We start from the raw sequence: 19,477 nt of genomic DNA, 5'->3' as shown, positions 1-19,477 counted from the left end.
CTGGTACTTAGTGTCTAATACCAGTTACTCTGAAAAAAACACAGTCCTTGGTATCTCAGAGAAGGCATTCAAAATTAACAGATCCTTTAGGAGTTATTTTCCTGTGCTTTAGTGGAATAAGTATGCTCCATTAATGAAACCTTCTCTGGCTCAGGTGTTACTCAGATTTTGGAAGTGCTTATATACTTACTGGCTTGGGAAATTATGTGGAAGAGCTCAAGAGAAGACGACTGCTTCTGTCCTCTAACAGGGTCTGAACAGTGAGCTGCAAGTATTCCACCAAATGCACCCTGACCAACAGCTGAATGCTGTTCATTAGGTGAACACCACATCCCTCTTTTCTGCACTGAGTTATGTCAAGGAATGGTGAAATAGAGTACTGGGTCAGTTAATTAAAGATCAGTATGATGTATATGTGCAGCAGAGTGAAATGTAAAGCTGTATAGGCAAATTTGAATTACTAATTTTGAAACCTTACTATTGCATACTCCCTGTGTGAATTTAACAACCCATACATCCTTGTTTGTCTTTTGAGTGTGTGTGTACATGTGTGTATGCACCTATCCTTGGAGAGCGTACATCTGTGTATGTGTGCAAGAGAACATTAATTCTGTATGAAGAAACAGGTTTCTTTCAAACTTCTAGTAGAAACTAAGGCAAAAATAATTTCCATGCCTTCATCATGTTATTCTAGCTGCGAAGAACCTTTCAATCAAGTGTGACATGAGATAAAAATAAAGATATGGTGTAGCCACTTAAAACATTTTAAGAGAAAAGGCTGTTTGCCTTGCTAGGTTTCAAAGAAAACAGAAAATTTCTAAAGAAGCTCAAAAAGAAGAAAAGAAAGAAAAAATAAATTGAACATGCAGACCTCTTCCATTTCCAGACCATTGTCATTCCAGAGGCTAAGGCAGATTCCTGGTGGTGCACTGTTTTTAGGATAAAGTAGAATTCCTTGTGCCAACTCCAGCTGTCAAATAAGGCTAGGACTTGGAGGTGAGAATGAAGTACCGCTGTGCTTACTAAGGCATAAATCTAACAAGCTTGGAGGTATTATCTTCCCTGTTTTCCTTGAAATATAAATTAATCTGTATATTGTACAGGTGCATAATTACATCGCTTGGCAGCTACTGAAAAACAGGATTGTTCTTATGTCTCTGTATTTGGAAATCTTATTCCAGGTTGGAGTCCCTTCCTTAGCACTTGTGAAAGTGATGTGGTTTGAAAACTTACCACATATTCCATTACTTCATCCTCAAAAGCAAAATAGCAAAACAGAAAACTTTATTATTAAACTGCGCAGAGAACATGGAGAAGTTACCAGAATTTCATTACAGGCTCACCCACAGGGAAGCTGTATTCCTGGACTAAAAAACACAGAAACTCAAACTTGTCCTTGTTTTATACAACCAAAATTTAGCATCCCCTTTTGGACGTAGTAACACAGGTGTTTCAGAAAAAGTGTAGGAATATGCCAGTGGGCCAATGTGGGATAACCTGCCTCCCATAAATCTCCTCTTGATGTGACACAGTGATTGACTCAAGTTGCCAAGACTAATGAAATGTAATATACTTCTAATTTCTTATTACTTATGATGAGACTGGATTGTCTTTTTTTGTAATCCATATACATTTCCTACCTTACTGTTAAGGATATTGATGTGTGGTGAAGGCTGACCTACCAATGCTTTCAGTGTATGCCTTTGGATGACACAATAAACCTGTGAACCTTATGTGAACCACTACAGCATCACCTCTCAGACCTTGCAGTCAGCTCACAAACTCTGCTGCTCCAAGTAGCAGTACTTTTTTGCTCTACTGAAGAGCAGTAGAGGAAAATGACCGTCACCCTGGACAGGTTCTCTGTTACAGGCTGTAGCCATGTCATCAGTGAGCGCGAAGGCTACTGTTGAGTCTATCTATTGGCAAAGCCTGATACAGCAACCTATTCACAGCATGGAAGAGACTCATCCCAAAAGCCTAGAGGTGTCAGAGCACAAGCAGTGAGTTGGAGAAAAAAAAGGAAGGAAACAAATATTTTTAGCACTCAAAACTGGATGGAAAGTGGAAGTCTACGTAAAGTAGAGTTAACTGAACCCTGAAAAGGCTGTAAAAGGTCCTTATAGGAATCTAGTGTAAGATTTCCTAAGATATCTCTTACTTCTTGCAATCAGTTTCTTGACATAAACTCAGTAAGTCTAGGAAGCCTGTCATTCCTAATTTGCAAGGATAATAATAACAGGGTTTTTTTTAGTTAAGCATGAATTCTGTGAGATCTCTAGTCTCAGCACATCTGCCCCTGCTCCCCTGCCAATCCAACCACCCCAGCAGAAGCAATACAGTACTGTGAAGAAAAAGGAGCAGAGAAGGAGCACAGAAAGTTTCTCCCTTCAGTTTCAGAAGCAGCAAGCTGAAGCAGAGACAAGAACAAATAGATGGGTTTTTCAAACAACACGACCGTGGCCACAGTTCCTGTGGTAAGAAGCTTGCTCAGTCTCAGCACCTCAGCAGCTTGGGGAGAATGATGCCTGGGGGACGCACCGAGTCCTCATTAAACAGGCAGAAACAGGCACAGAGTCACAGGGTCTCCTTCTTGCTTGAAATGTGATTTTATTGCCTCCTTTCGTCTGTCGCTCTAGGCAACTGCCTGCTTCGCCTGCTCCTAAAACTGGGCCAGCTTGCTAGGGAGCTGCAAAAAAACCACTCAGCTTTAAGTGGTTCAATCAGAAGGTGTAACTCCACACAGGAGTTTTTTAGCTTCTATGTGAAAGGGGAGATGCTGGTCATTTTGCTGACCCTTAAACTTTGATTTTTGACCTGATCTTAAGCTCCACCTTCCCAACTGCTGCAAATAGTTACCCTTTTAGAAAGAAGACAATAGGAAAGCTGAACGTGCAGCCCCTGGCAAAACCAGGCTCTAAACATCTAAGGAGAACTGATGGGTATTTTAAGTACCCAGGTCACACCTCAGTGGCTGTATTTTAGTGCAGGGCAAAACACTTCACTTGAAAGATATAAAAAAGCCCCTTCAGCTATTATGACCCCATCACATACTTGGTATAGGATTTCCAAAAGTCCTAACTATAGGTATGCCTTCGCTTCAACAAAGTTACTAAGCATGTCTCCACTGATTGAAGAGAGACTGAAATTAGACCAGTACTGAGCGCTTTTGCACACCTCACAACATGTATTAAAGTATTAAAGCACATATGAACAAGGACAGATATTTAGCTTGCAGACAGAATAAATTTGTTTCTCCTAGTTAGGTTTGTACCACAACACTGCCTATAGCATATCACTCAAGTTACTTCCCAAGCTCTTCAGATTATTAGAGCTGATCTCTCTATATATTAATTCACCTGTAATGCTCACTTTTCTACAAAACCAAACTCAGAATTACATGTCTCAGAAAGCTGTGTGTAAACTGCAAACCCTTACTCACACTGGGTTTAAGCCAAACAACTTGCTGCATTTTTTTTATTGGTCTCCATGGGTTTGGATCAGGACCACTGAGCTGTACTTCATACTTCCAGTGTCTTACCATTTCCTGTGGCGGGACTGCTCAAGAAGTAAAGCACTACTCTCTCTGAATTACATCAGGATCAGGTCATCAGGAATAACTTGGGTTAACTCATGTGTTTTACCAAGGGATGTATTCTGTAGCTTTATTTAAATACATCTGAACTTGGAGCAAATGAGGCCAGAATGATAACCAAGAAACATTCAGATAAAAGGGGAAAAATATATAGTGAATACATATGAGTAAAGATTCACTGCTACTTTGCTGATTGATAGTTTTTCAGGATCAAGCTACTAGCCATGTTTGTATGAAGTCACTTGCAGAATTACAGATCGAATGGTAGATGTTTTTATTCCTGTTCAGCACAAGGATACTTCTTGCATTAACTTTAATGACAGACAGTAAAGATGTGTTCCAAGTACAGTGAAGTCAGTGTGAAAGTTTGGGGATCATGCCTTCAGGCAATGCTCTGCAATCCTTTCTACAGGAGGAGAATCTCTGCTCAGGCATCTTCCACATAACTAGTTTGGGACTCAAATATGGAGACTGATTCTAAAATATCACTTCTGAAGTAGTACATTCTGCGAAATTTAAATTTACAAAATCTGTTATTCAATATGAAACGGGATAATTTTGATGTATTTTTTGGAATGAACACAGCAGTACCCTCTTCATGATTTGTATCCAGTTTACATAACGTTATTTTATATTCTTTTTCTTTTTGTTGAATTAACAAAACTTTTTTTTTTATTTAAGAAAAGCGACCAACTAATCTCCAACTAAGTTAACCCAGACTGCTTTCATACTGATAAAGTCTTAGGTAAAGCAATCAATTAGTTTCTCTGTAATCATGTCTTTACAGTCTCCATTTCAGCCTCATTGTACTTCGTTCCCAGCATTACATATTCACAGGCGCTGAATCTGAGGATGTTGAGCCCCAAATGCAGACAGATTGAAGCTGGACAGCTGAAGAGATTACCACTCTGAGGCATCTGTCCACTTCGGCTTTCGCAGACATGGCAGCTACCGCGACAGGAAGCTGAGTCATGCATAAAGGCAATCCAGTTTACAGATCAAAATAGAAATACTGGGAGTCTGCAAGCTGCACGGACTACCTGCTTCATATGCAATGCAACTATCCCTGCCGAAAGAGCAGTAACACCCAGACAGCAAACAGACAGGGTGAACAGTTGGAAATGATAAACCTGGTCCCGTTTCATTCAGCCTGGGTTTGTAGAGACGCTATATTCAGTTAAAAGCTGATGTTGTTGTCAATGCTGTCAAAGACAAAATTCCAAAATAATGCAAATGAGGCAAACTCAAGTTTTCAACTTAGTAAATATGACTGCCAAAAAGAGTCTTAAAAAAACCACTGCATTATGACTGGCATGGAAAAGGGGTAGGTCAATGAGCCTCATCATCCAACGAAGCTGTCTGAGAAATTTGTTGATGATAATATTAAGGCAGCAGCAACATGAAGTGAGAGTCTCTGCATGCTTCCCAGGAGCTGCTTCCACAAGCACATTCATATTTAAGGACTGCCTAGTCCTTTATCCTGGAGAAGCAAAGGAGATCGCCCTGCTGAGAGTCAGTCCCAGCAAAGTGCGTAAGACGTAATTCAGCCTATGCTATAAATCATTTCCTTTGTGCATTCATTAACTGTCTGCAGCCTCAAGGAGCTGCTTTTCAGCTCTCTGTAACATAAATTACCTGTTCATGACACAAGCCAGAAAAAGGCGCCTCTAAGCACGTTGGCCATACAAAGGGTATGTGAAGTGCAGATAAAACCAATAGTTTTGTAAGCAGTGACATATATGAAGCCTCATTTCCTATGGAATTGCATCTCATGACTGTCAGATTTTTTTAACCAGATTATTACAAAGCTTCAGGCTTGTCTTAAATGGGGCATCAGAGAATCCACAAAGAAGAGGAATATGCATGTCTACCATGAAAGGCTTCAAGTGAGATTTGCTCCTTATTGGACACTACAGAATCCTAAAGGAATATACATTTTGATTGAAAGGAGGATTTTCCAATTCCTAGGCATTCAGTTCCCAACCCAGTGACACAACCTCTTTGTCTAGTGTTGACATTCCAATATTAATAGTTGTAATGTAAGCTGCATATTTTTCCTCTTTCAGGTAAGCACACTCCCCTGCCCAGCTATGTTCACGGAACCTACAGGAATGTTATCTTTTTGAGAATTAATATCTTAAAAGTTGCCCCTCTATATCATTTGGTTGAAATAGACCCAAAATTTATGGTGTACAGAACTAATAAAGCAACAGCAAGCAAACAGCAGCAAAATTACTCTCTTATACTCGGATGCAAATACACATAGGATGCAATTTTGCATATGCCTTATTTCTTTAAGAAAACAGGATAAAAAAACAAACACCAGCTCAGCGACACTTAAGGAACCCATCTGGCTGTCCCCTTTGCTTCTGAAAGAGCGCTGAGCAGTTTGCTTCTGCCTGCTTTAGTGGCGTTACCTCCCGGGAAGCCACCTCAGCCGCCCCCCGCCGCTGCTGCCAGCGCCGGCCCCCGCGGGCGGCTCGTCCGGCCGGGCCGCAGCGGGAAGCGAGCGGGCACCGAGAGGGCGGCGGGCCGGGAAGCCCGGCTCCTAAACGCTTTGTGTAAATACACAGTAAGGTTGCTTTATAGACAGTATACATATTATATATTTAAAATGTGTAAATACACAAGCCGGCTTTGTGTCAGATAGAGCGGATGAAATTGCCTATATAGACACCACCCTCATCGAAGACTCTTCTCTCCAGCCGTTCAGGCATGCAGAAGCACCTGCAAGCCCCTCTGCCGAAGCTCCCGCGCATGAAGGCGCTCCCACGGCCAACAGCCCCACCGGGCTAACCGAGGCCCCGAGCCCCCCCCTTCCCCCGCCCCTGCCCCCCCAGCCCCTCCCCTCCGCTTTGCTGCCAGGTCCCTGCCCGCCTGCCCGCCCCTCCCGGGGAGGTTTCTAAACTCTGCGGCTCGCCCAAGGCCCGCCGCCCGGTGGGGCTGGGGCCGCCGCTCCGCTCCACACCGCACCGCACCGCTCCGCGCCGCGCCGCCGCCCTCCGACGGGCACCGACCGGCCGCCCCCGCCCGACCCCGCCGTCCTCCTGAATATTTCATGGGCGCTGCCCGACGGGATGCCCCGCCACTGACTGCTGCAAAGGGACCGCATCCCGCCGGCTGCTTGTCTCGCTGCTTCCTGCCTCTTTCATTCTTCAAACCGGGGCTTTTCATTTATTCCGATAAATAAATAACTGATTAAAAAAAGAAAGGAAAAAAGAAAAAAGCAGCAAGAGCATCTCTTGTATCTGAGCGGGTGGGACTCCTGTGCAGGCGATTACAGAACAAAACCCAAGAAGGGCTCTGAACTCTCCAGAGCCCAAAGGATGAGCCGGCAGCAGTCTTCCTATAAAAATCCGACGCCGGGGCCGTGACACGCTCGGAGGAAGGAGGAGGGAAGGCGCCGTCAGCCTTTGCCGGAGACGACCCTGCCTTGGACGCCGCGAACCCTCGTGGGCGGAGGGGGAACACGAGAGACCCGCCGGCCCGGCCGCGCAGCGGCTCGTCCCGGCGCCCGGCCTCCCGCTGCTCTCGGCGGCGGCCGGGGGCCCCGGGCGGGCGGCGCTGGGCTGTGGCGGGGGCAGGCTGCCGCCGTCCTGCTGCCGCGCCCGGCACCGCTCCGCCGCAAACTTTGTTCCCGCGCCCTCCCCGCCGCGGGGGCCGGCCGCCGCCTCGCCTCCTCACCTCCCCCGCGCTCCGGCGCCGGGCGGCGGCCCCGGCCCCAGCCCCAGCCGCCGAGGAGGCGGGCGGCGGCCCCGGGCAGCCGGAGGGTCCGCATGGCCGCTGCCGGCAAGCCGGTGGCGAGCGCCGCTGCCGCCGCGGCGGTGCGGAGTCTGCCCTGAGCCGGAGCCCGGCGGGGGCCCGCCGGGACCGCCCTGCAGCGCGGCGGGATGTGGCCGGCCGGGGCGGGCGGCAGGCTGCCCTGCCCGCGGGACGCGGCGCTGCGGCGGGCGGCGTTCTCCGGCAACCTCTCGGCGCTGCCGTCCCACCTGGTGCCGAGCGGCAGGAGCGTCCGCGTCTTCATCAGCGCCAACCCCGAAGGTAACCCGCGGCCCCGCCGCTCCCCGCCGCCCGCCCCGCAGCTCCCCCTGCCGCCCGCAGCGCCCGCGCCGCTCCCCGGCCCCGCCGCTCCCCGCCGCACGCGGGAGGCCTCGCTCTGGGGTCCGCGGGGCGGCCAACACCGGCCCCGGGGCCGCCAGGGCGGGGGGCTCCGGGGCCTCAGGGCCCCGCAGGGCAGCCTGGCGTGGCGTGGCGGGCGGCGTGGGGCGCGGGGCGAGGCGGCCGTGGCGTGGGGTGGCGTGGGGTGGCGGGGCGAGGCGTGTGGCAGCGCATTGGGCGGCTCGGCGTGCCGGCTGGCGGGGATTCGGAGGCGGCGATGTACTCCGCTCCTGAAGTTTTATGCGTGTAAATGACACGCTGAAAGGCACTGGGGTGGTGGTGGCGGGGTGTCTCTCTTTTTTGCGGGCACAGGGTACGCGGGGGTCTCGGGCGTGGAAACGGGTTGCCTTCTAGCGAGGCGGAAGCTTTTCCGGGGGGATACGGTGTGGAGCTCCCCTGGGGAGGCTGGTTAATAGAGTGTCCGATTGATTCGTAGCACGGTGAAAGCAGGTTTCCGCCGGCTGAGGCTACGGCAAATGTGTCCCTTTGATCCCGGTCACACCGTGCTTCCAAGGAAGCGTGCACTGAAACCTGCGATTTTATCTTAATAACGCCGGGATCGCATAGTCGGTGTCTGAACTAATTAGGCATCCTGCTACGTAAAGCCTATTTTTAAAATTACCCTTTGATACGAGGAATTTGCATACATTCAGGAGGTGGCATTCCCACTCGTAAGATTTAAGTTGCTGAAGCATATTCCCACTTGAAGCACGGAAATAATAAATTAAGCGTTCGCACCTCTGACATTTCTTTTCTGTCAAAATGAGCCCACTGTATTCACAATTCTCTTTCACACCACCACCCACCACCTCCCCCCCAACACTTCTAATTCAACAATACTGTCACCTTTTATGCAAACATCAGAGATCTGAAAATCATGCCTGAAATGACTAAAGAGTTTGAATTTTGAACTGAAAATTGTCTTGGCACCAATACTTACGTGAGTATGAGAAATAGCGCTCGCAAGCAAAAAAAGTGGGCATAGTGCTGCCTTGAAGAATTCCCACACCTCCAGGTCTTCCGAGTTGCTCTCGACACGAGGAAGCTCTCAGCTCTTGCATCCAACATCCCTGTTTGTTGGAAAAGATGCCGTTCGTTAAGGAGGGCATGAAAATGCTTGCAGTTTGTTGCTGCAATCTAAGCAAAGATGTAAATAACAATAATCGAAATAATGTTTATTTGGCTCTGAAAGAAAATTGGTGAGGGTTTTTAGAAGGTAAGTTATTCGTTAGAAATGGATTTCTGCCAGCACTGCTTTAACTGTGGAGCTACTGACACCTCCATATTTGACATGAATGGCATTTATCATCAGGATAGCTCAGTATGTTAGCTAGATATTTATTAAAATAAAATTTTAAAAAATTCCCCAAAAACCCAAACCCAAACCACCAAACTCAATCTAAAAGTTGGGCTTTGAAGCCGTATATATCCATTAGCAGGATTTTACCCTTGCATTGTCGTTTCAAAATTTCAGCCTTAAATAAATGCGAAGAGGAAGAAAATAATTCAGTCGGTTTAGGATTATTTATATGAGCTTCTTTGTAGCCTCATATGTTCACTATGATGAACGCTTCTCATGTCCAAAATGTCATCTGCAGCATTGCTCCTGCTTTCAGAAATGGTAGTATGGGACACAAATGTCAGAGTGGTTACAGATTTTGATTACCGACAAAAGCCACTTATGTGAATGCTTAGGGACTCTAAATGATGAGAAACAACCGTGACTACTTATCAGTGGTATCACTGACACGGAAGTATTACTAACCGCATGTGACCTTACAAAAAGAACATATCAATAAACAAGAAAAAGTAGCTTACAATGGGATTTAGATATCAGCTAGTAAAGTACTTAGAAATAAAAAAGCTGTTTGCAAAATAGCTAGAAGAGTTCACAGTGCAAGAGTTCTGGAAAAAAAAAAGGTTAAACTCTTCCAACTTGGTACACTATGTAGCATATTTAAGCCCCAAGCCACAGCGTGTATTTGCATGACTAAGGCCTTTCTTGTTAATTTTCAGCATATCATTACACTTCGTACCTGTTCTTGGTGCTGAGCGTTCCTGAAGGGGGTTCAGAGTCCCCAAAGCCCCAGTGGAAGTGAATATGCCCTAGCTGCGCTCTGCATATCAGAACTGTGGTGCCAGAGAAGTTTAGGGTTTAATCCTCCTAGAGGTCACAAGAAAACTTTTTCGACAACTTACAGTGTACAATCTTAAAAGTACTTTTCTTTAAATTTATCAGTTTAGTAAGTAGATATTGGAGAACTCCGGTGAATCAGTGTTGGGTCTTTCTTTACAAACATACTTTAGTATGACTGAAATATATTATGGTTTTATTATGCAACTAAGAAAATGATTGTTGGTAAAATTTCTGAAACAGAAGTCCCTGAAAAGAACAATAAGTGGTGACGATGAGCATGGGTAACAGGAACAAAATTGCTTCATTTTCCAGCCTCTGGTGTTCCAGAGGAGATTTTGTAGCTTAGTGAAACTGTATGTTTCCCTAGTAGTTAACAGTATTGGCTTGTTCAGATTGTTGGTATCAATTAATCAATGTTCATATCACTGAAGATTATTGGATCTTCAGAAACACTGAAGTTGCTTTATTATTTGAAGATAAATAAGTCTCTTCTCTCATTTCAGCAGATATAAGCAGTCAGATGTATTTTAAACGTGTTTTGGCTAAGAGAGGTTGAAGATTTTGCTTTAAATAAGTTATTGGTTTTCTCAAGATATTTTTATTGCTCCAAAGTGGTATGTGTGTTATATTTGCCTGATTGTAATAAGTGCTTTTACTGTGAGATGTAGAAATCTGTGGACTGTAACAGCAATCAGTTAATGACAGTTTCTCTGCTACTCAATAGTGCCTGTAGAGATGCCTTCCATTAACATACAGTTCTTATTAAATACAACAAGTATAAACTTCCATATGGTGCCCTTATATGGAGCTGTGACATCAACCCTATATAGGTTCAGAACATTCCAATGATTCTCATCACTACTTCAGGCAGAAAATTATTTGAGTTGCAAAGTCCACTATTTCAAGAAATTATGTGGTGATACAAGGCAGTGTTACAAGCCCTGGTTGAAACTGATGCCTTAACCGGAGTTAGGAATTTGTCTTGAAATGAAATCCTGTGAATTGGAAAATACGGTCAAAACTCTGATAATTTTAAATTCTCTTGGCTCTTCTGAAAGTGGGGAAGTTAGCCCTTTGCTAGTTTGAATTAAGGTCTTGTTATTGCTTCAGTTAGTTAAGACATGGAGAATTTCTTACTCTGAGCTCTTTAAGTTTTGGTTGTGAAGGTGCCTTTCATGCCTGTAATTTAGCAGAGACAACTGAATGCATCGAAGAGAGATATGTATAAAGCCAAATGCTACACAGAGGTGGTTCCATTGAAGACGGGATGATAATACCTTTATATAGCATCTGAGTGTGTCCTGACATAGGTGGTGTTAGCCACTCTTATCTCAAAGTGTAAACAGGGTTGCTTTTAACACTTCGCATGGTAAGGATGCTCCCTTTTCCACCCATTGGATCAGCTGCACGCCACCTGCTCTCCTATGTGCAGTGCCTCTGCGTACCTCCTAAGTTCCAACACAGCATTGCTTTTCACTGGGCCTTGACAGTTAATATTTTTTAGCCATTTCATAGCCATTCAAAACATTTCTATTGTACAAACAGAAACAATTATGATGAGATCATGAACAAGCATTGTTTTAACAGCCCTTTTTAAGACTGAAGAGTTACGTTCCTCATGGTTTCTGTGCCTCAAGTACCCATTTTTTAAAACTAGAAAACCAACTACTTATAAAAAAACCTAACCGGTACTAGTTTTGACATGATTGGCGAGCTTAAATATGCAGTCCTATGTGTACATGTAGAAATGTAAAATGAAGATCTTAATCCTAACAGAAGATACTACTGATTCTACCACCACTTTAGTGCCTCCATCGTGCAAGCACGGAATAAAACTAACCTGTAAATTTAGAGCTTCACCAGCTTCCCCATAGACTGCCCGAGTGAGATTTCCTTGTCTTACCCTATTGAATGAGTTTGAGTTTTCTTGAGTCATTATACAATTGTTCAGCTTAGTTTCCATTGACACGCATCATCCAGAACATTGTATTAATGTGAAAAAAGACTTGCTTCTAATAAAGCATAAATGTTAGGTGCCCAATTTACATGTTTTCCCATGATACTGAAACCAAAATCCTCACCTGCAGTTAGTTTGTTGACTAGGTAAGGATTATTCCTATAAATAATGATTGCAGAAATGGGTCTTACTAATGTTTTTGTTTGGACCTATTGTTGTAGGCTGCTTGGCAGGGATTACGTGTCTTTTTATGCATGTTGATGTACATCTGAAAGAAAAAATGTTATGTGCATTTGTAGTTTAGTGCTACTGAATATGAGGGTGAATAACTCATAGCAGATGAAGAATTATGATTGCTTTAACTACAAAGGTGTTGCGATATGTGATAAGACAAAGGTATAACTTTTGATTCTTAGCATATTCCAGGTGTATTACACTATTTTTACCTGAAATACCTGAAACGTTGTTTCTCTTAAGAAAGATATAATTGAGGGAATGTTAAGGTGGAAAAATACTCAAAAGTCAGAATAATGCTTAGTTAACAATAGTCCATTTTGGCCAGCCCCAAAATCCCATATGGTGTCCCTACTTGGATACGGTTATGAAGATCTTTTTCTAAAGACAATTTTATATAATCTGGGTGGAATTTATTCCTTAGCTGAAGGAAAACACAGATGTTCAAGTGTATGAAATTGCAAGGGAGGTGTTGCGGAGATGTGGAGACAAATAACTCCAGGACTTTTTTTATGCTAAGTGTTACTTCTGGTTACCTAACTTTGTGCCTATTTATGGTTGTATGTGACGCACATCACTGTAGTGTTTAAGAGCTACAAACCAAGCTACACTTGGGGGGAAAAAAAAAAGCTCAGTAGTTTTAGAGATAAAATTGGGTATCTCAGTTTGGGAGAGCAACATGGTTCAAGTACCTGGGTTTGGTGTGGGCCTTAATTTGAAATATGTCTTATTTCAGGAGGCCCAGAGGTCAGAGATACCTACAGTTTATTAGGCTGCAAAGAAGCCTGCCATTTTCAGTATTTCTGCTGCTATGTGAAGTTTTCTGTCTTTCCTCTTGTGCCACAGAACAAATGTTACTGGTGTGGTTGAGCAGAAAGCAAGATCTGACTCTCCCTGAGACCGTATGACGAAGTCTCTTGTAGGTTATAACTTTTAACTGCTGGCAAGGCCGGGCTGGTAGATCTCAAGCAGAACCAGTACAAGATGATTTTTTGCTGAGCAGATCTTCCAGTCTTTGTTCCTGTTAGAGGAAATTATCATTTTAAGCTAGGGTGGAGACTGAATTGGGTTGAAGTTTATTCCACCAGACAGACAAACTTGAGAAACTGTTGATGAACTGTATGAAAATAACTGCTCTTCATGTCCCCCTGTTCTTTCTGTGGGTTCCTTGCTTGGGGACTGGGCTAAGGATTTGCTCAGAATGTACCAAATATGGAAGTGGAAACATTGAGTTTTGTTTAATATTCACAAAATTTTTCATTCGTGTACTCAGAAGTTAGGATGTGCACTTGGGGAGCAAGACTAAGATCAAGAGGTGTGGGGTTTTTTTCAGTAAACAGCAGCTACTTAGTTTGTTGGTTTTGTTCTTTCTTCTTGATATTCAGAAATAAGCAAAATCGCCTGAAAGCCAGTCACCTTCCTACTAAGCAGCATCTGGAATTATCACCTCCAAAAGTTTGGATTAGGTATTTACCCCATTACTTAAAAAATGGCACTTAAAATTTTTAACTGCATGACCGTTCTTTTTTAATTTAATAAAAATTATTAAAATTGAATTTTTCTATATTTTTGTATATGTGTCTATAATGCATATACACACATGCACACATATACACAAATTACAGAAAATAGTATAAACTATTACATTGTATAAGTGGATGTATAAAACCGAAGCTACACTATCATAGACGATTTTCAAACGTGCTGTTAATACCCTGTGTAAGAACTGGGTATGTTCAAAGGGCATCACTCAAGGTTGTAATTGTAGCATTACTGAAGAACAGCCTACGTCCTGTTAAATGCTATTGTAAAAGCTTTACAGAGCAGTTTAGATTTTATCCACAAGTAAACTTGTAAACATTCAGGGTTGTATGCACCTGCATCTTAGGTTTTATGACTGTTTTTCTTAGCATTGAAGAAATAATATTGAAACAGAGCAGAACCTACAATTTCTTTGCTTCCTTTCTAACTTTGCAAATATTGCTTTATTTCTTCAGATGTATTTGCATGCTTAACTGGTAGTCTAGTAGGTGTGTATATACAAACATATATATGCATGCATCTTTTTATTAAACTAGAAATACAGATCAGTCAAGATGTGCGTAGGACACGAGCGTGCCTCATTCTTGTGCAGCGTGGTCATCCTTTCAGTGACAAAGAGGAGCTTGTGGACCGTGTACATTTGACAGTTTCTAAGTACAGAGAGGGACCATGAAACACTTGTGCAAATTCCATGTAATATTAATTTCTCAGGTAATATGTTAGATGATGGACAGCAGCAGCATTGAATCAAGTCCTTATTGTGAATTGTTACCTGACCAAGGTATGAGACCCAGCTTGAAGAGAGGCAGCGCCGTGCAGGGAGCGTTACAGTGCCCTGTCAACACAGGGGAGCTTCTTTCCTGCCTGATCAAGGGCAGTGGGTTGGCCTCTCAGCTGAGCAACAGTCTGCTGTGCAGCAAACTAATGAGGATTTTAGAGGCTGTGTTTCAAGGAGACCACATGTATTCTGTGGTGGGGTTTCTCTAATTGCGTAAGAACAGTGTAATGCAGAGGGTACATAATTTGGCATCCTATCTCCAAGCTTATGCAGTGAAAGAACTCCTTTTAAGAAACTTACATGACTATGTAGTCATATGCATGTGTTAACAGATGTGTAAACACACGAGAAAATCCTACATTAGACTTAAGTTTTGTTTCGAGAATTTTTAAATATTTATTATGGAAAGAAAACTTTAGATCAAGGAGTTACTGAACTTCTAATACAAGATTTGAGGTCAGTGCCTGAGCAGCAAGTTTTTTCATCTCAAACAAATGAAATTTCTTGGAATTTTCATCTGCTGAAAGAGCATTTTGTGATATCCTTTCAGGCCGCAATAATAATACATTAGTAATATTTAGCTACCAGTAAGTTAATGTTTTAATATATTGAAGGCAGTAGATATAAATATAATGTAGTCATAGATAGTCGTGTGTATGGAATACAGAGAAATCTGGCAGGTTTTAATATAGGCAGTGCTGTTCAAGACAACTGCTTTATCCCCTTACGGGAATTTCAATTAAAGAAGGATATAATAGAGAGAGAACCCAATTTAATCATGGTTGTGCCAGTGCAACTCTAAAATAACTCCACTGGCCTGATGCTACTCTTATTAATTTAGGTTTTGTATGAGAGAGAGGGTTTTACTTCCAAAATCTCTAGCGAAAAGGGGAGTAAGGCTAAACCACAGGTATCTGAAAGCAGGGAGTGTAGCAAGGTAACAAGGAGGGAGCCCCAAGTCAGTGCAGAGCACCATGTCCACGCTGCTGTGTCAGGCAAGGAGGAGGTGTACCACATGCAGCTCTAGTAAGCCACCCCATCACCACCATAATTACATGCCTGCCTCTACCTTTGACCTGGTCTTAAACTTGCTCTGTAAGCATCTGCTAATGCCCATTGTTGGAGACAAGATGCTGTGCTGGACAGACCTTATGCCTGACCAACCACAGTCATTATTGTACACAATCTGGATGCCAAGTAAAAAAGGTCATCTTCACAGACTAGATTTATCTGGCTGTTCAAAGTACACTTGGTGCCAGAAGCTGGAAAGACTAGCAAATGGCAGGACTTCCACACTGGGCTTAATCCAGAGTCATGCTGTTGTTAAGTATCAGTTGTTGGGACTGATCAAATAGCTGAACAGATCAGATTTCAAATTGTCAGAGCCCGAAAAACAGTCTTGTACAACCTGCTCCTAGCGTTTGCTTGGGGTGGCACAGCTGCAGTACAGTAATGTGTCTGATAATGATTAAACATTCAAAAATGTTTATTAATAGTGTCCATATCACTCTACTAGCAATTGAGAACCTTCACAGTCTCACGTACGCTTTATAAATCTCCAGCTTTATCCTCCAACTCTGTTATCTGAATCAGGTAGTGCGACATGTAGCTATTATACTGTATGTGTGATACATAGCAACATTATTTGTAAAATTGTTATTTAGAGTCTCTAATTAGTAATGTTTTACAAAACATTAAGATGAAGTGAGAATTAATGACTAAAAGCTCTATCTGGACAGCCTTAGTTTCGGAGAGCTCCCCAGCTGAAGTGTTTGCTATTGGCGGGCTTTTCTGAAGGCTAGGACCTTTGATGTGTTCGTATTACTAAAGAGCATTTGCATTTCTTACAAGCTACAGGCTCGATAAAAGTACAAAAGAGACGTTCAGAAGCATATATAAAAGTTCAAAGTTAAAAATCATTGGCAAAATAAATGGCTTGTGCAAACCCTCCAAAAACCTGTTTTTAGCATAGTGGTTTCAATATATATTGTCTGTTAGTATTGTTTATTTGTGTTGTACAAGATTGATACTTGACCGTGCGATGTAGGAAGAAATGACTGGCACTTCAGAATATTTGTGACAGAATCCCTGACACTGCCTGAGTTTACACTCAATGTTTATTCACAAGCGATCTCACTGACTGGTTTTTATTAGATTAAGATTACTTTTAAATGATTGAGAACCACTGAATAACTATGTGGGTTTAATAGTTTTAGATTAGAAGAGTTATCCATATTTGTAGAGTTAGGCACATCAGCTGTTCTGTAGAAGATAAACGAGAAGCAAATGCAGTAAGATCGGACATAGTGAGTTAGATCAAAGGAGCCCAGGACTGTTCCTGTGATCCTGGCGGTTTCAGATGCATGATGGAAGAACAAGAGATCACAACAGGGACAAAATGATGAGGACTGTATCTTTGTGTTTAATAATCTGTGAGGTCCTTTGCTTCCATTAATTTGTCTCGTTGCTTTGCTATTTAGTCAGTAGTTTTGGTACTTGTAACAGCCTTTCCAAGTCTCGAGATAGATTATTGCCCAGTGAGGTGAAAAATCCTACTAACTTCAGTGGGAATTTTGTATGAACAAGACCATGCGTATTCATCAAAGAAGAGATCTCAGAAACCAAAAGTGGAAATACCTGTGGAACAAGGGTACCTAAAAGCAGATGTCCCTAAAAGAGTAACTATCCAAAACCATCATTGTAACGATTCATTTTTGTCTATTAGTACATAGAAAGAGAGGTTAACTGAAGTCCTAGTTATCTGAATGTCTTTATTTCCATGAGTTTATTAAAATGGAGCCATAATAATAAATAAATAAGGAAATGACAGTGTACAATAATCTAAGGAGCCTAAAGTACGGAGTTTAATCTAAAGGAGTCCAGTGTGTCGTGCAGGACTCCAAGGGTTATTTTATTACCAAGGATTTTCCACATCTGCCTATGCCATCATGACACATCTAGAGGATCTTGCTTTACTGTCATAATCAAACATAACATAAATCATGTATGACTGCTTTATAAGTGATTTTCTTAAAAAGGACTTAATCTTTGGTTTTTTGTACTTACTGTTGTTTAATAATGGCCCCGCAAATTCTAGAAAAGGAGATCAGAGGAAAAATATTTTCTTACTTAATAATAATCCTGGTGGCTAGATTCATAGCCTGTACTGTTCTGGCAAGAGAGTAATTTGTTCTGAAGAAAATGCCTATATTTCTTCTTCATTTTCCACCCTATAATATTTCTGATAGCTCAGATACTGAGACCAGTGAGCAGTAGGTGTTGATCCTCTTTTTAGGAATTGTTACTGGTAAATGTTAGGAAAATGGTGAAATTATATTACGGTTTGATAATGGTCTTGATTTACTTATATGTTTATTGTGGAATCCAATAATTAAATTTAAATGTGATGAAGAATTATGCAATGCTCTTGAAGCAAGTTATTGAAGCATTCTTGTGTATGTGGTCCATAATTTGGTATATCAAGACACTAGCAAAGTTTGTATGATGATTTACTTCGAAATGCAAGTAATTTACAACATGGGGTTATAAAGAATTAAGCAATTTGCTGTGAGCAAAATGAGCGCCATTGAGTTCAATGACACTTCATTTAAACCAGAAATATGTGGCCATAACAGATGTCCAAGGGACCACAGGCAGTTATTTCATTAGGCAGCTATTTAGTGTTGTGCAAATCACAGACCAGGGGGCTGGAAGGGACCTCCTGAGGCCTTTGGGTCTGTCCTCCTGCCTGAAGCAGGGTCAAACATACCTGTGCCATTCCTGACAGAAGGTAGTCTAGCTCTTCATGAGCTGTCTCCAGACCAGTTAGGAAAATACATAGGAAAATAGACTGTACAGCATACTGCTGCACTGTCTTCTGTACCACTACTGTACGGACACAAAATAAACTCATTAGTCAAGAGAAACTACCAAAGGCAAAAAAATTCCCTGAAAATTTCCTTGTGTAGAATGAGTTTCAGTAACTGGTCTATGTCATTATTCATAAATGTCTCAAATCTAGTTCCTGCCTCTTCATCCTTTTAGCATGCCAGGAAGCCGATCTATGCACCCAAGAAAAGATGTATAATATAAAGCACTAAACTCCCATACAGATTATTTTACCATGTATGCATGTCCTGCAGAGCAGTGCTTGTTTCAGGTGAAGCTTTCCTGCAAATAAGGCATTTCTGAAGCGTCTAATAGCTCGTGTTACAGCTTTTACTTTGATGGTTTATTTATGAATGGCAGGAGGAGGCTCATTTACAGGATTTCTCTTATTTACCTGCGGACTTATTCTCATATAGGATAGTCACTATATTTGAGATTAATATAATTCTGTCAGATTTCTTTAATGTCAATCATGAGTTAATATTTTTCAAAAGAGAACAGAAGATGTGGAAGACACACAGATCATCATATATTCCTCCTTTCTTTAGAAAAGAGCTAAAAATGCAAATGATCTCTTTACACTCCACCTGTTCTAATTATCAATTTTCTATTTTATACTTTCTATAATCAACTATATAATGCTACCAAGCAATTCCATTTCTGCTATATTGTTCCAGTGTTAATACCACGGTCATCTCCTCATAGTCATTATGTAGATTCAAAATTATTTCAAATAAAAGAAAGTAGATCCCCAGTTGTGGATTCAGTTGTGTTTAGCAGTATGTAGGTGTAGAAGATGTCTTGCCGATGTTTTTAGATATTCTGTGACCAAAGGACAAATATCTTCACAGGCATTGAGAAGGACTGCTAGTGTCTGGCAGCACAAGAAGTGGAAATGAAGTCAAGTCCACACTTTCAGCCATCTTCTACACTGCTGTTGAGAGTACAGCATCGCAGAAGACCTTTACCCTCCTTTAAAGGTCATTGTAGCTCATTGGGTATCATTATTGTGAAAATAAGAGCAAAGAGTTGGGGAAGATGGCTAACGTAATTTGAAAGTACTAATTTGGAAGACAGTCTGTAGTTCAGGCTCCGATTGACTGAATTGGTATGCCAGTCTGGAAGTTCTTCAAATATTATGTCCTGTATCACACTTGTGAAATGTATTAGTGGAAAATTGCACGTAGT

The 19,477-nt window shown here is 42.2% G+C and overlaps 1 protein-coding gene across 1 annotated transcript in view; it reads left to right on the top strand.

Annotated features, from left to right (window-relative positions):
* The first annotated feature begins 6,493 nt into the window (after positions 1 to 6,493).
* The window catches only part of NWD2 (NACHT and WD repeat domain containing 2), a 58,728-nt gene continuing 45,744 nt past the window's right edge, over positions 6,494 to 19,477 (top strand). The window contains exon 1 of the mRNA XM_075091709.1: positions 6,494 to 7,636. Coding sequence (XP_074947810.1) covers positions 7,486 to 7,636 — 151 coding nt within the window. The 5' untranslated portion in view covers positions 6,494 to 7,485. The remainder of the gene's footprint in view (positions 7,637 to 19,477) is intronic.

The sequence above is a fragment of the Phalacrocorax aristotelis genome, chromosome 4 (genome assembly GCF_949628215.1).
Source record: "Phalacrocorax aristotelis chromosome 4, bGulAri2.1, whole genome shotgun sequence".
Classification (NCBI taxonomy): Eukaryota; Metazoa; Chordata; class Aves; order Suliformes; family Phalacrocoracidae; genus Phalacrocorax; species Phalacrocorax aristotelis.
Note: the sequence above shows the minus strand (reverse complement) of the source record. Positions and strands in the feature narration are given on the sequence as shown.